General features: G+C 51.4%; 1 protein-coding gene across 1 annotated transcript; it reads right to left on the bottom strand.

Annotated features, from left to right (window-relative positions):
* Nucleotides 1–1,697: 1,697 nt before the first annotated feature.
* On the bottom strand, nt 1,698–13,597 carry LOC139360720 (PWWP domain containing 4). The gene is made up of 4 exons (XM_071088579.1): nt 13,505–13,597; nt 9,475–9,655; nt 8,068–8,774; nt 1,698–6,441 (listed from the first exon to the last, which is right to left on the bottom strand). Exons 3-4 carry the CDS (start codon nt 8,552–8,554, stop codon nt 3,176–3,178), a joined length of 3,753 nt encoding a protein of 1,250 aa, XP_070944680.1. The 5' UTR covers nt 8,555–8,774; nt 9,475–9,655; nt 13,505–13,597; the 3' UTR covers nt 1,698–3,175.
* Between the last annotated feature and the right edge of the window lie 863 nt (nt 13,598–14,460).

Raw genomic sequence — 14,460 nt, 5'->3', positions numbered from 1 at the left:
AGAAACCGCATTTCTCTTCTGTGCTGTGATCTTTCCTATTCATACTTTGCACTTGTCATAATGATGAAAGTTAGTGGGAGGAATGTTAGGTAAGACAAGCAATTTTTTTTTTTTTTTTCTTAGAGACTGGGTATTGCTCTGTCTCCCAGGCTGGAGTGCAAGGGTGCCATCATACCTCACTGCAGCCTCGACCTCCGGAACTCAAGCAATCCTCCCACCTCAGGCTCCCGAGTAGATGGGACTATAGGCATGTACCACCACACCCAGCTAGCTTTTAAATATTTATTACTGTAGAGACAGAGTCTCACTATGTTGCCCAGACTGGTCTCCAACTCCTAGACTCAAGTGATACTCCTGCTTCAGCCTCTCAATGCACTGGAATTACAGGCTTGAACAAGGCAACATCTTTTACGGCAGCTCCCTTGGACGAGGTCTTTACAGAGCCTCCATGGATAAGGGGATTGCTCCCTAATTAGAAAGGGTTAGGTGGTTGATAATGCCAGGGTGAGGGTTCAGGAGATTCTAGGTATTCAAAATTCTCATGGTCATCACACTTACAAATCTGAGGGTTCCCCTCTTTCCCCATCAGTTGCTTACTTGGATATAGAGACCTATGAATGTGGTGTGAGCCGTCTCTGTGTGTGCAGCTCTGCCAAGCAACAGTTAAGATCAGGGCCTGATGTGCAGCAGTCTGCCTTCTGACTGGAGAGGAGGAGGTCACCTTAACCTAGCGGGTCAGGGTGGGTGACAGGCTGGGCTCTGTCATCGGACACACAGGCACCTGTGATGGAGATCCAGCTCAGGGCAATCATGGAGGGGCCGCAGCATCTGCTCAGGCTGGAAAGGATCTCAGAGTCCACACATCCCTCAACCCACCCACAGGCCCCGGATGCCTTTTAGTGACCCTGATTCAAGGAGGAGGAGAATAGATGCATGTCCGAGGCGTGTCTGCCTCTCTTCAATAGATGCTCCAAGTGTCAGTGACATCCAAGAGAGACCTGGTCCCCTCCCATCACCCCAAGCCAACAGATACCTATGATCTCACATAGTTGGGTGAACCTGGGGCTCTGCTCTCAAAAACAGTCAGTTGGCCCATGACGTTGGTGAGTATTTCTCACTGACAGGAGGAAGCAGTGCATGCTTGTTACCTTAGAGATTAGGTTGTCACCTGAGTCACCACATTTCCATCTGTTTCTATGGCACCTGAAGTCCGTCTTCAGAGCAGAGCCTCCAACCACACCTCACTTGCTCTCCCGACCTAACATGAGGTCAGGAATGAATGAACGGGGTAGTAAAGCAACGTTAGAACCTACAGATAAACATGGCTCCACGAGAAAGCTGAACTCGGGTGATATGTAGGACTCGGAGACACAGTGTTGTGGAGTAACTAAAGTGTGTTGTCTCGGTGGGTGAGGTCCACACAGAGCACGGAGGTGGTCTGTTTCCAAATAATTGCCAGGGCCATGAGGATGTCACATGGACTGTCCAGGCAGTGTGTCCAGGAGTCTTGGTCACACTCAGGCAGAGTGTAGAGAGGGTTCCATTGGGCCTGATGTATACACCACTTGGAAGGCTCTCTTCTAAAATTTTGTCAGAATTTCCAAGCTATTATTGCTCTGGAAGTGTGTTTATATATTTCCTAGACACTCCACCTATGGAGTTGGACAATCTCAAGCATGACACAGCCGTAGCTCAAGGTGAGAGACACAGTGGTTTTAAGGTGACTCCAAACAGCTCCTCTGCCAATGTTGCCCAAACACATGGCCATGTGAACACATAACATGGTCTCATGAGCACAGGTGACTTCCTCTAAGAACGAAAAGAGGACTCGGGTTCATGTTAAGGCCTTCACGTTTATTTTAACATCAAGTTTGAACAACAAGCTGGCTTTTCCATAACATTTATCCTCAAAAACCATCTTGTTTCAAGTTAGCCTAGCAACCTGTGGCCTTCACAACTTAGGTCTGAACTGCATCTGTTTAATATTATTCTGCCAAGGGCCGGTCCCGCTTAGCAGAATGAAGGCTGCCTCTGAGACCCATTTTTCCAACTCCCAGCCCTGGCGCCTCTCCTTCTCTAGCAGCCCGGAATGGCTTACCGGCCTGCGTCTAGATTGTTGGGACCTGTTGGAGCTAGCCCGTGAATAAGTCAGAAGATGAAATTTGCTGGCTTTGAGACAAATGGCCAAGTCTTGGGGGATGCTGGATCCAGAACAAGGAGCTGGCTTTCCTCCAATTTATGGGCAGGTAGATGGGCTCCTAAGCAGTCGGGCCAGTCACATAGGTGGAGAGTAGCCAGCCTGAGAACGAGATGTCTGTAACTGCCCTCCACAGGGGACCGACAGCTAGAGGGAGAAGATCCATCACTGCCAGTTATGAAGACAGCTGGAAGCCTGTTCTAGGACACGGTTCAGCCGTTGAAAGAGGGTGTGGAATTTCAGGGAAATGCAGAGCGACAATCTTACATGAGGCTGACAAGACGCTCACTGCACACTGAGATTTCACTCATGCACATCTGGACTATGTGCAAGCCATTCGGTAACTTCATGTTTGGCCTGCAGCTTGATTTTTGAAGACATATCGGAAGGTCGTGTTAACATAGGAGAAAATGTCTCTCTCATGGGATTCAACTCTGGGGGCTACTTCTCAAAAAATAAACAAGCGTAGCAGGGAAAAGGCAGGAATTATCTGAAAAAGGAATCCGACAGTTTCTATCCACGTGTCGCCAAAAGAATGAAAAGTCTCACCGATGTTTCCATAAAAATACACATTAGGCTTTAAAAATTATTGTTGTTTAAAAGCTGATACCAGTGGCTTTTTGTGTAAAAGAATATAGGTCCTGAATGAAAGTACCAAGTCCAGTCAAAAGACATGTTGTGGAAATCAATGTTCTTGTCCTTCAAACCTATCAGGACAACTACACATCCAAAGACGTTGAGGGAAATGCAAGGGTTTGCAATCGTTTAAGAAAATAGCGCTTCACGAGTTTGCGATGAAGACATGGTGATGAATGTGCCACCACCAGACGCGAGAGATGGGCCCCAGATGAATTGTGCACATTCCCAAAGTCTCGAATATCCAGAACATACTTACACGCGTTGGGGAAGGGAGGAGGCTTTCTCATTAATTCTAGAAAGGAGGCAGCTCCCTGCAAAGGTATGGGTGCAGGGGGAGAGCTAATTAGCTTTACGGGTGGTTGCTGGTTCCCTTCTTGCCTTCTTTAAGATATTTCTGTCAAACAGCTCTTTCTCCCGGTAATGCACAGGTGGCCCTCGCAGGTACTTCTCCTCTGCTGCCTTGTAATCCAGCCCATCAAGTGCGGCGATGGCACAAATCATGGCTTCCGGGAGAAGAACTTCCAGAACAAAACTGACTTTGTCATCCCTTATCAGAGTCAGCATGGTCTTGTCAACTTGCTTGTAGATTTCTTGCAAATGCTTGGCCACGACTTCCAACTGATCGTCATCCTCCAGGTATGTTTCAACGCAGAGCACATCCCTGTGTGGGGTCAGAAACGCGGTCAGCCACCTGGACTGCTTCCTGCCTTGCAAGATGTCCAGAAGGTGGGGGTCGGCCCCCTTTCTCGTCACGATGAAGTCCACCAGCTTCTGGTTGTCTCGGTCCCGAGCGGCCCTCATCCGGTCTGGGAGGATTTTCTTGCAAGGCCTCTTCCCGCCCAGGGAGGTCTCCTCCTCCCAGTCTTCCAGGTCTCCATAATTCACCTTTGGAAAGTCAACCTGCAGGTCTCCCTCTTGGATGGCTCTCCTGATTGGGTAGCTGATGTCTGCGGCGTAATAGTCCAGGAAAGAGCCCCGGAAAGAACCCCGGACCAGTCCTTCTCTGTAGTGGGAAATCAGTGAGAAGCACCAGTTGACACTTTGCTTGTAGGTCTTCTGGGCTCTCTTGAGCAGCGTCTCTTTCTCCTTACAATCCAGGTGCTTCAGCCTTCGAAGAGGAACTTGAATGCCCCGCTTTCCATGGTGCAGGTTGGCCTCAAGCAGGAGCACCCTTGCAGTCTTATCTGTGTTGCTGACACTCTTGACCACTGCTGGCCAAAACGGATGATCTTGAAATTTGAACCAGACCATCGTTCCCCTTTCAATGGGACATGGCTCCTGTGGAAAAGCAAGGCTGGCGGGCTGCCCATCCTGTTTACCGCCAGCCCTTTGAACCATGGTGACGGGATTAGCAAGCTTAGCATCAGCAGGGGTCTGAGGTCCTTGAGGTTGCCTCTGAAAATCTGTACCCGGAGGTTTCCTTTTTCTATTGGCAAGCCAGAGTGAAGAAGGCAGCCTGTGCTGATGGGACCCGGAGGATGTGGCCATGCCTGCCCAGCCTGGCTTCCAGGCACCCTCTCCTGGGTCCTGAACGTACCCCGAGAAGGGAGAACATTCTGGGGAAGCAATCAGGGTTTTCTTTGGGCGGCTATCCCTTGTCTCTTCCTTCAGAGCAGGGGGCGCAGGGCTGGTGAGACCTGGCGGCCGAGATGCACCCTCCTCCGTTACTGTGGGAGGCAGGGACATAAGAGTTGAGGCCTTTGCCCTTTTCTTGCCCTTTTTCTCACAACCATGCCACGAAAGTGTCAGGGAATCCTGGCAGGCTTGGGAGCTTTGCAACACCTGTGCTTGCATTCTACCTGGAGTAGGAGCAATGGCCATGAGCACCCGTGACCTGTCCCTGCCCAGGGCACCTGGAGTCAGATCAATGGCCATGCACGCTGGTGAGCTGTCACTGCGCAGGATGCCTGGAGTAGGATCGATGGCCATATGTGCCTGTGACCTGTCACCGTGCAGGGTGCCTGGAGTAGGAGCAACGGCCGTGCGTTCTCCTGAGCCGTCACCACGCAGGGTGCCTGGAGTCTGAGAAATGGCCTTGCGTTTCCGTGACCTGGTACTGCGCAGGACCCCCGGCATAGATGCAATGGCTGTGCGAAATGGTGAGCTGTCACCGCGCAGAGCGCCTGGAGTAGAAGCAATAGCCTTGTGTGCTTGAGAGCTGTCACCGTGTAGGGCGCCTGGAGTAGGAGCAATGGCCCTGCTTTCTCCTGAGCCATCACAGTGCAGGGCGCCTGAAGTAGGAGTAATGGCCTGGTGCGCTCGTGACCCGTCCACATGCAGGGAGCCTGCAGTAGGAGCAAAGGCTGTGCACGTTCGTGAGCTGTCACTGCACAGGGTGCCTGCAGTGGGAGCAATGGCCTTGCGTTTCCATGACTTGTCATCGCGCAGGACGCCTGGAGGAGGAGCAATAGCCGTTTGCACCTGAGAGCCGTCACCATGCAGGGCTCCTGCAGGAGAAGGAATGGCCCTGTGTACTGGTGACCTGTCACCACCCAGGGTGCCTGGAGTAGGAGCAGAGGCCCTGCATGCTGGCGACCTGTCAACGTGCAGGGTGCCTGGAGTAGAAGCAATGGCCTTGCATTTCCGTGACCTGTCAGACCTGCCACCGCGCAGGGCAGCTGAAGTGGGAGCAATGGCCTTGCGTTTCCGTGACTTATCATCGCGCAGGACACCTGGAGGAGGACCAATAGCCGTTTGCACCTGGGAGCCGTCACCATGCAGGGCTCCTGGAGGAGAAGCAATGGCCGTGTGTACTGGTGACCCGTCACCATGCAGGGCGCCTGGAGAAGGAGCAGAGGCCCTGCATGCTGGCGACCTGTCAATGTACAGGGTGCCTGGAGTAGGAGCAATGGCCCTGCATGCTGGTGACCTGTCAACGTGCAGGGTGTCTGGAGTAGGAGCAATGGCCTTGCATTTCCGTGACCTGTCGGACCTGTGTCGGCGCAGGGCACCTGGAGTAGGAGCAGTGGCCTTGCATTTCCGTGATCTCTCAGACCCGCTACGGTGCAGGGCACCTGGAGTAGAAGCAATGGCCTTGTGTTTCCATGACCTGTCACCTCGCAGGGAACCTGCAGATGGGGCAATGGCCGTGCATGCTGTTGAGCTGTCACTGCGCATGGTGCCTGGAGTAGGAGCAATGGCCATGTGCGCCTGAGAGCCGTCCCCGTTCAGGGCACCTGGAGTAGAAGCAACGGCCGTGTGCACTGGTGACCTGTCACCATGCAGGGCGCCTGGAGAAGGAATAATGGACGTGCGCGCTGGTGAGCTCTTACCGTCCAGGGCGCCTGGAGTAGGAGCAATGGCTCTGCATGCTGGTGTCTTGTCAACGTGCAGGGTGTCGGGAGTAGGAGCAATGGCGTTGCGTTTCCTGTCATCTTGCAGGGCCCCTGGAGTAGGGGCAACGGCCGCGTGTGACGGCGGACTATCACTGCACATAGTGCCTGGAGTAGGAGTAATGGCCATGTGTGCTTGAGAGCCATCGTGGCCGTGCAGGGCGTCTGGAGTAGGGGCAATCCCTGTGCGTTCTCCCGAGCTGTCACCATGCAGGGTGCCTGAAGAAGGAGCAATGGTCGGGCATGCTGGTGAGCTGTCACCGTGCAGGGCACCTGGAGTAGGAGCAATGGCCATATAAGTCCGTGACCTGTCACCGTGCAGGGCCCCTGGAGTAGGAGCAATAGCCCTGCGTTTCCGTGACCTGCCACCACGCAGGGCCCCGGGAGTAATAGCGATGGCCCTGCGCTTCCTTGATTTGCCACCGAGCAGGGTGCCTGGAGTAGGTGCAAGGCCCATACCCACCCGTGACCTGTCCCTGCCCAGTGAACACGGAGTAGGGGCAATGCTCCTGCATGCCCGGGGCCTTTCACTGCACAAGGTGCCTGGAGCGGGGGCAGTGGCCCTGCTCACCCCTGACCTGTCACCGGGCAGGGCTCCTGGAGTAGGACCAGTGGCCGTGCGTTTTTGCGACCTGTCACCGCACAGCGTGCCTAGAGTAGGAGCAATGGCCCTGCATGCCGGTGACCTGTCACTGTGCAGGGCACCTGCAGGAGGGGCAACGCCTGTGCCCACCCGGGACCCAACCCCGAACAGTGTGGATGGACTAGGTGCAATGGCCCCGCCTGCCTGTGACCTGTCCCTGCGCAGGTCACCTGCAGTAGGGGCAATGCCCATGCCCACCTGTGACTCATCTCCACACAGTGCACATTGAGTAGGGCCAATGGCCCTGCGCGCCCGGGACCTTTCCCTGCACAAAGTGCCCGGAGTAGGGGCAATGGCCCTGCTCGCCCCTGACCTGTCAGTGCGTAGAGCTCCGGGAGTAGGACCAGCGGCTGTGAGTTCTTGTGACCTGTCACAGCACAGGGCGCCTGGAGTAGGAGCAACGGGCCTGCACGCCAGTGACCTGTCACCACGCAGGGCATCTGCAATAGGGGCAATGCCTGTGCCCACCCGTGACCCTATCTTGCACAATGCGCATGTAGTAGGGGCAATGGCCCTGGCCCTGCGTGCTCGTGAACTGTCACCGCACAAAGCACCTGGGGTATGGGCAAGGCTGGTGTACGCCCGTGAATTTTCACCACGCAGGGTGCATGGAGTAGGAGCAATGGACGTGCGTGACCTTTCACCACGTAGGGCACCTGGAGTAGGGGCAACGCCCATGCCCACCCGTGACCTGTCCCAGCACAGTGTGCATGGAGTAGGGGCAATGGCCCTGCATGCCCATGACCTGTAACCTCACAGGGCACCTGGAGTAGGGACAATGGCCCTGCGCACCCATGACGTGTAACCTCGCAGGGCACATGGAGTAGGGGCAATGCTCTTTGGCATCCGTCACCTGACACCACGCAGGGCGCCTGGAGTAGGGGCAATGGCTCTGCGTTCCTGTGACCTGCCACCACGCCTGGCACCTAAAGTAGGGGCAATGGCCCTGCTCACCTGTGACCTGTCCCCGCACAGAGAGCCTGGTTTAGGGGCAGTGGCCCTGTGCACCCGTGACCTGTCACTGCACAGGCAGCCTGGGGTAGGGGCAATGGCCCTGTGCGCCCAAGACCCGTAACCTCGCAGGGCATTTGGAGTAGGGGCAATGGCCCTGTGTGTCCGTGACCTGCCACCGCGCATGGCTCCTGGAGTAGGGACAATGGCCCTGGGAGCCCCTGACCTGTCCCCGCGCAGGGCGCCTGGAGTAGGGGCAATGGCTGTGGGCTCCTGTGACCTCTCATCCCGCAGAGCATGCTTACTCTCTGAAGGGATCGTCGGTGATCTTGGGTTTTCCCTCTTCCCAAGACTCCTCCTTAAGTCGCCTTTGCATCTCCAATCATCTTCATGAGGGACGGAACTGGCTGGTTTTTCGGGCACCTTCTGAGAAAGCTGAGAGGGCGTGGTGTTCTCTAGTTCATGTGGTTTCCTTCCTCCACCCAGATTTGTTCTCTCGTTCAGAATCTCCAGGGCCACCTGAAGGGTTCCTCTGTACCCCATCTTCTCTCTGAGTGGGGCACTGAGCTTCGTCTGTGCCGCTGCAGAGGCGGCAATGTCTTCCATTTCAGACTTACTTGGGGTCTTCACGTCTGTGCTTTTCACCTTGATTTTTTCATCTACGGCGAGGATTTGAACTTCTAGAGAAATCGCCTTTTGGGGCTTCGTTTTTGGTGAAGTCCCACGTGTACACAAAACCTTTGCTGGCCATAGGCGGCCTTTCCAAGAGCATAGGACGTACTCAGAGTCCATGATGAGCTGAGTCGTGTGTGAACAGGTAGCTGAAGGAGGTCGAGGGGTCTGCTTGTCACACCCTCTGCTACTGCAGGTCACTCCTAAACCAAGCTGCTCTGCAGAGCATCCTTTGCCTTCGGACTGCAAATGATGTGCAGTGTGGGTGGGCTGGGTTCCTCCTCCTGAATCTCCCTGAGGCACTTGAACTCGTGTTTCCAGTGGACAATACTGCAGTATGCTGCAACGTGGTAAAGGGAGAACAGAAATGTATCAGAAAAGCATCCTTTTGTGAAACGCGAAGCACCCTGCTCAGTGAGGTTGATAAAATAAGGAAGCATGACAAGCGAGTCTTAGACCGGAGGGATCGACAGATGGTAAGTATTTGGGATCATACAGAAGGTCCCCAGGAGCTTTATTACACACCAAACCCAAGGCCTTGTGCTAATTTTAACAATTCCATATTGAGGAACACCTGCATGGGGAGGTGGGTGTCCTGGCAGGGACCCCACGTTTCTTATTAAGTATTCTGAGCCTTTGGGCTCCTTGGGCAGAAACCTGGGGAAACGCTTCATGTTTTTATTTCTAGGGTGCTAGTATGGACCTGTGCTTCCCAGGAAGCCCGAGGAGGTCTCCCACATGCAGATGCTGGGTGTTGGCACCATATCATGTGCAAGAACACAAACATGTAACCCAGAGCTGCGTGGAGCTCATCCTGCTGATTACTGGCTACCATCGGTCGTGAAGATCACTGCAGGCAGCGGTCACTGGCTGCCATCTGCACCTCTCTACCGTGGCTTTAAACTTTTGCCTCCCGACACCATCCGTGACTCTTATCCTGAAAACAAGTGTCTGTACAACTACGGGCAAGGAAAATTCCACCGTGAAATGTCGGCATGAAGTGAATGCAAGCGAATGTTTAGTAAATGGGGAAATCTTACCCAGTGTCACATGGATCGCGGCAGGTTTGGTTCTGTGAGCTGGATCTCTTGCTGCTCACACTGCAAGCACTGGTGTGCAGACCCTTCAACCCGACTCCGTGCCCCTGAAGTGCGCTGTTCTTCTGGCGACCCAGTGGCACCACGTGCAGATGCTCAGGACCTATGCACTCCTAATGTCAATCTGGAAACCCAAATACAGATAGGAAACTAAGCCAATCAAGTGATTTATCCTGTTCCCCTCCTCAACTCTCGAGTGCATGCCCTTTTCAAAAAGAACTGACATCTTCATCTCAGGCATCATGTGGATGTCATCTTTGTTTTCTTCCTTCATTTGCATCTCCAAAAATTTCCCTGTTACGCCACTTAGTGTATGCTAGTCTTTTTCTGTTTCAGAACCTTGGGAACTACTGCTTTCCTGACAGCATCCCCCTAAGACACATGGATTCCATATCAGCAGTCTTTCTCTCTCTCTCTCTCTCTCTCTCTCTCTGCCTCTCTCTCTCTGTCTCTCTCTCTGTCTCTGTGAAATGAAATGTACTCAATGAGATTGATAAAATGAGGAAACATGACAGGTGACTCTTGTCATTTTACTGTGTTTTTCTGATTCTCAAATAACATGAAATGGGTTAGCATGGAATATGAAATGTGTAGACAGACATATGAAAGGACACCACGTCACAGAAGCTCAGTCCACATGACAATGTGCCTGCTTCCAAGGCATGGCCGATGCATCCATGTGCACACACACAACTGGAGCTCCTAACTTAAGAGCATAACTGGACACATTGTCTTGTGAATGCTCATGTTCCTACCTCATTTGTGTGAACGTCTGTACCGTGAGGCTTCCCTGATAGTTCCAAACATTATTTAATGAAATGTCCCATATTATAGAAATGTGCACTGAAGATGCAACTCTTTTGTCAGTCCTTCACTTCCCACCTTCCACATCGAAATACTCTGCTAGCCTGTTGTTGTTTTCCATAGCCATTGTACAATATTTGGTACCGTGCAATATTGGGTATCATAGCTCATTTACATATTTTAGCTCATGCATTGTGGACTTCAAATTACAGGTTTCATGGGCCAAAAATTATTTCCTTAACAAATGCATGTGTGTGTGTCTTTGTTCACGGGCACTGGTAGATGTAATATGACATGTGTAATGATGATGAGATATACATGCTTTAGGGAAAAGTTGCACAAAACCTTTCTTAGATGAGGGTATGTGAACGTACGGGTTTAATGCCCTCTTCTTTAGATAACTCAGAGTACTGAGCTGTCAAGCACAGGTGTCACCTGTGGACCCAGAACAAAAGTGAGAAGGAATCACCAATGACCCTGGCACTTCAATCTCCCCTTAACTGAAACTGCCAGCCCATGTCACAAAACAGGTGTGATTGGGCACCCTCAAGCCCAAGTCAATGCCTACCACATCCCCAAATGCAGTCTCTCCTCTCTTCCTCTCTCTCTCTGTCTCCACACACACACATAAGTACACACACACACACACAAGCACACACACACACACACACACACGTTGGAAACTCAAGGAGCCTGGCATTGATGCATAGAATCCATGCTCACTGCCTCTACACATTCCTGTAAATGTTTCTGCTTCCAGTACAAATGCTGTTTTCTTCCTCGTTTAGTTCCTTATTTTAAACATAGACAGGAAAACATCTAAAGGGATGTCTAAAATTTCTAAATAGAAAATATTGTAAGCATCACCCATCCAATCACCCAGAAATGCTTATATGAGTCCACACACTCCAGAATTTTTGTCCTGTTGATATACGTATATTTCTTTTCTTTTCTTTTTATTTATTTTTATTTATTATTATTATTATTATTTTTTTGAGATGCAGTCTCATTCTGTCTCCCAGGCTGGAGTGCAGTAGCGCGAGCTTGGCTCACTGCAAGCTCCACCTCCCAGGTTCAAGCCATTCTCCTGCCTCAGCCTCCCGAGTACCTGGGACTACAGGCGCCCGCCACCATGCCTGGCTAATTTTTTGTATTTTTAGTAGAGGGGGGATTTCAACATGTTAGTTAGAAATAGAGCAAGATAGCTAGATAGGTCTACATCTATCTCTGTCTAGGTTTACCTTTATCTGTCTATATTGCAGATCCAGCTAGATCATGATATGCAAATATTGATCTACTTCCGCATACCAGGATCCACGAGATACAAATGGAACATTCACTAAGCCCAACTCATTTTTGTGAATGAACCCAAGTTCTCAGAGTATTGAATGAGTAGGACAATGTGTTTAATATTTTATTTCAAAATGAAATCAAACTCTGCCTGCACAATACGACTAAGCAGATGAAAATAAAAGGAAAATGGGATAAATAGTAAGTCTACAATCTATAGCATCATAGTCCATTTTAGGTCCCTAAATAAATTATCAGTAGAGTATTTTCTAGTTTTGGTGTATAACTTTTGTTCTATTCCATTTGCTCTTTAGTTGAGGGATGAAAGAATTGGAAGACCATGAGCTTTTATTTCTGCCATCGACAGCCATGATTTGGGGGACAATCGTTTTGGAAGCCCTCTGTTAATTCCTTTCTCAAGTGAGGGCTTCATTTACTTTTTAGGAACAAGTAAAAGAACACAGTTCCCAGCAGCTCTTCTCAAAGTGGGGTCCCTTTCCTGACGTGGTCCCCCTCCCACTGAGAAGCAGGCATCCTCCCTCCAGCACCCCTCCCTAGCATTACCAGAGCTTTGTGGAGCTCCTGTCGGCTGCTAGGTGTGTGACTTTAGACCCTCCCCAAAACAGGTATTTCCTTCAAACGATGAGCTGGCGGCATCCTTTATTACAATAAAGGCACCGTGTATTAAATGGTTTCTCTAAAGGAAGTGCATTCTTGTGTATTCCTACACCTTCCCTTTGCGCAGGTGAATTGCACATCAACTTTCAACCTATCTTTAGAGACAGGTCTCACGCTTCCCTAGGGTTTGCAGTGCACTTGTAGCACCATTGGGTGAGAATTGGTATCAGTCCAGTTTTCCTGTTATTCTGTTCACTAATTGCAAGCATGAATAGAGAATGCAGTTAGTGAACAATTGCACCGCTCTCCGACCTGGAGAGCAGAGCCTTTTGGTAGACAATAGGAACACAATGGTCCGCCCTGGTGAAGGAGCCTGTGTTTTTCGCTTCTGTCATGGAGAAGGGGCCCTCACTGATTTTCACTCAATTCACCTCCTTGTAGTTAGCAGAGCGAGACCAGGAACTTTGCCTTTTACAGAACATGGGTCTCAAGGGTCAGCCACCCAGAATGAGCATAGCATGAGTCCCGGCTTGCTCAAAGTGACGGGAGGCCTTCCAGTACTAGCCATCCTAGCTCGTCATTTGCCGGCATCAAATTTCCCTCTCCTAATGTATGCGTCCTAAGTTCTTACAACGAGGAGGCGAGTAAATTTCCATCCTGACGGGGACCTGCGACATTCCTTTAAGGTCAGAAATCCTTGGGGATCTCTGCTTTAAAGGACTGACTCTGGTGACAATGCTCTGGCTCAACACGTGTCACCTCAGGACAGTGAGTCAGGTCTAAGGATGACGCGCTACTCAATCCCCTCAGCCCCGGTTCCTCAGGAGTTGCCAACCTCCATTATGAACAGGAGGGATGAGAGCCCTGAGTAGTCAACTCAATGCCACACCCACACACACCCTCACACACACACACACATCCTCACACACACATCCTCACACACACACACCCTCACCCACACACACACATCCTCACACACACACATCCTCACACACAAACACGCGCACACACTTGCACACATACCCACACACATCCTCACACACACACATCCACACACACACACATCCACACACACACACCCAAACACACACACGTCCTCACACACACACACGCACACACATACACACGTATCCACACACATCCTCACAAACACACATCCACACACCCTCACACACTGTCACACACACACAGACATCCTCACACACACACCCTCCCCTCCCCCCCCGCCCTCCCCACTGTCACATCGATAGCAGACACCTACTAGTCTTGACGTTCCTACAGCTATTCCAGCTGTCCGCTCTGTAAATATCCTTGTGATATGTGTCTGCCGCCGGGAAAGAAACGTTTACCTTGGTTGTCATAGAAACCAGAGTGTCGTCCGGATGTTCTCCTGGATGACGACTTGCTACGGCGAGCAGGAAACGCCAATACACCCCCGAGGCTCAGGGTCGATCTGGAGCTCACTCAGTCACATCCCGCCTCATCTCACGCGGGAACCAAGAAAGGATTCGCAACATGGCTGGGAATTCTCCTTGGCCTAGGCGCTGGGGGCAGGGGAGGTGTCACAGAACGGGTCGTGGAGGGAGGCAAGTGAAGGCGTCACAGGTTTTGTTCTCTCTTGAGGCACAGGGACGCAGGATCCAGGTCCGGCGAGGGGCCACCTTTCCCACCGCCAGAACACAGGCGGCCAGGTACTTTTGTGTGCCTGTAGCTTAGCTCACACCCAGAACATGCGGTATTCGGTTTTCCATTCCTGACTTAGCTCACTTAGGGTAATGGCCTGCAGTTGCATCCAAGTTGCCGCAAAAGACGCGATTTTGTTCTCTTTTTTTTAATGCCTGACTAGTATTTCACGGTGTATAAACACATTTTCTTCCTCCACTCATCGGTCGATGGGCACTTAGGTGGATGCCACATGTTGGCGATTGTGAATTGTGCTGCGATAAACATACATGTGCAGCTGCCTTTTTCACATAATGACTTCATTTCCGTTGAGCAGATACCCAGTCGTGGGGATTGCTGGATCGTATGGTGTATCGACTATTAGTGCTGTTGTCCATAGGGGCTGGACTTATTTACATTCCCACCAGCAGCATAAAAGCATTCTTTTTCACCAACACTTGCACCAACATCTATTGTTTATTGACTTTTTAATCACGGCCATTCTGGCTGGGGTAAGGTGCTGTCTCACCCTGGTGTTCATTGGTGTTTCCTTGA

Source organism: Macaca nemestrina, chromosome X, assembly GCF_043159975.1.
Source record: "Macaca nemestrina isolate mMacNem1 chromosome X, mMacNem.hap1, whole genome shotgun sequence".
NCBI lineage: Eukaryota > Metazoa > Chordata > Mammalia > Primates > Cercopithecidae > Macaca > Macaca nemestrina.
Note: the sequence above shows the minus strand (reverse complement) of the source record. Positions and strands in the feature narration are given on the sequence as shown.

Bases quoted from the DNA above. Each gene is read 5' to 3' on its own strand.
- LOC139360720 (XM_071088579.1), bottom strand. From the start codon at position 8,554: ATGGACTCTGAGTACGTCCTATGCTCTTGGAAAGGCCGCCTATGGCCA. The intron at 6,442-8,067 runs GTAAGCATGCTC...CTCCTACTCCAG, and splicing joins ACCGACGATCCCTTCAGAGA to GTGCCCTGCACGGTGACAGC.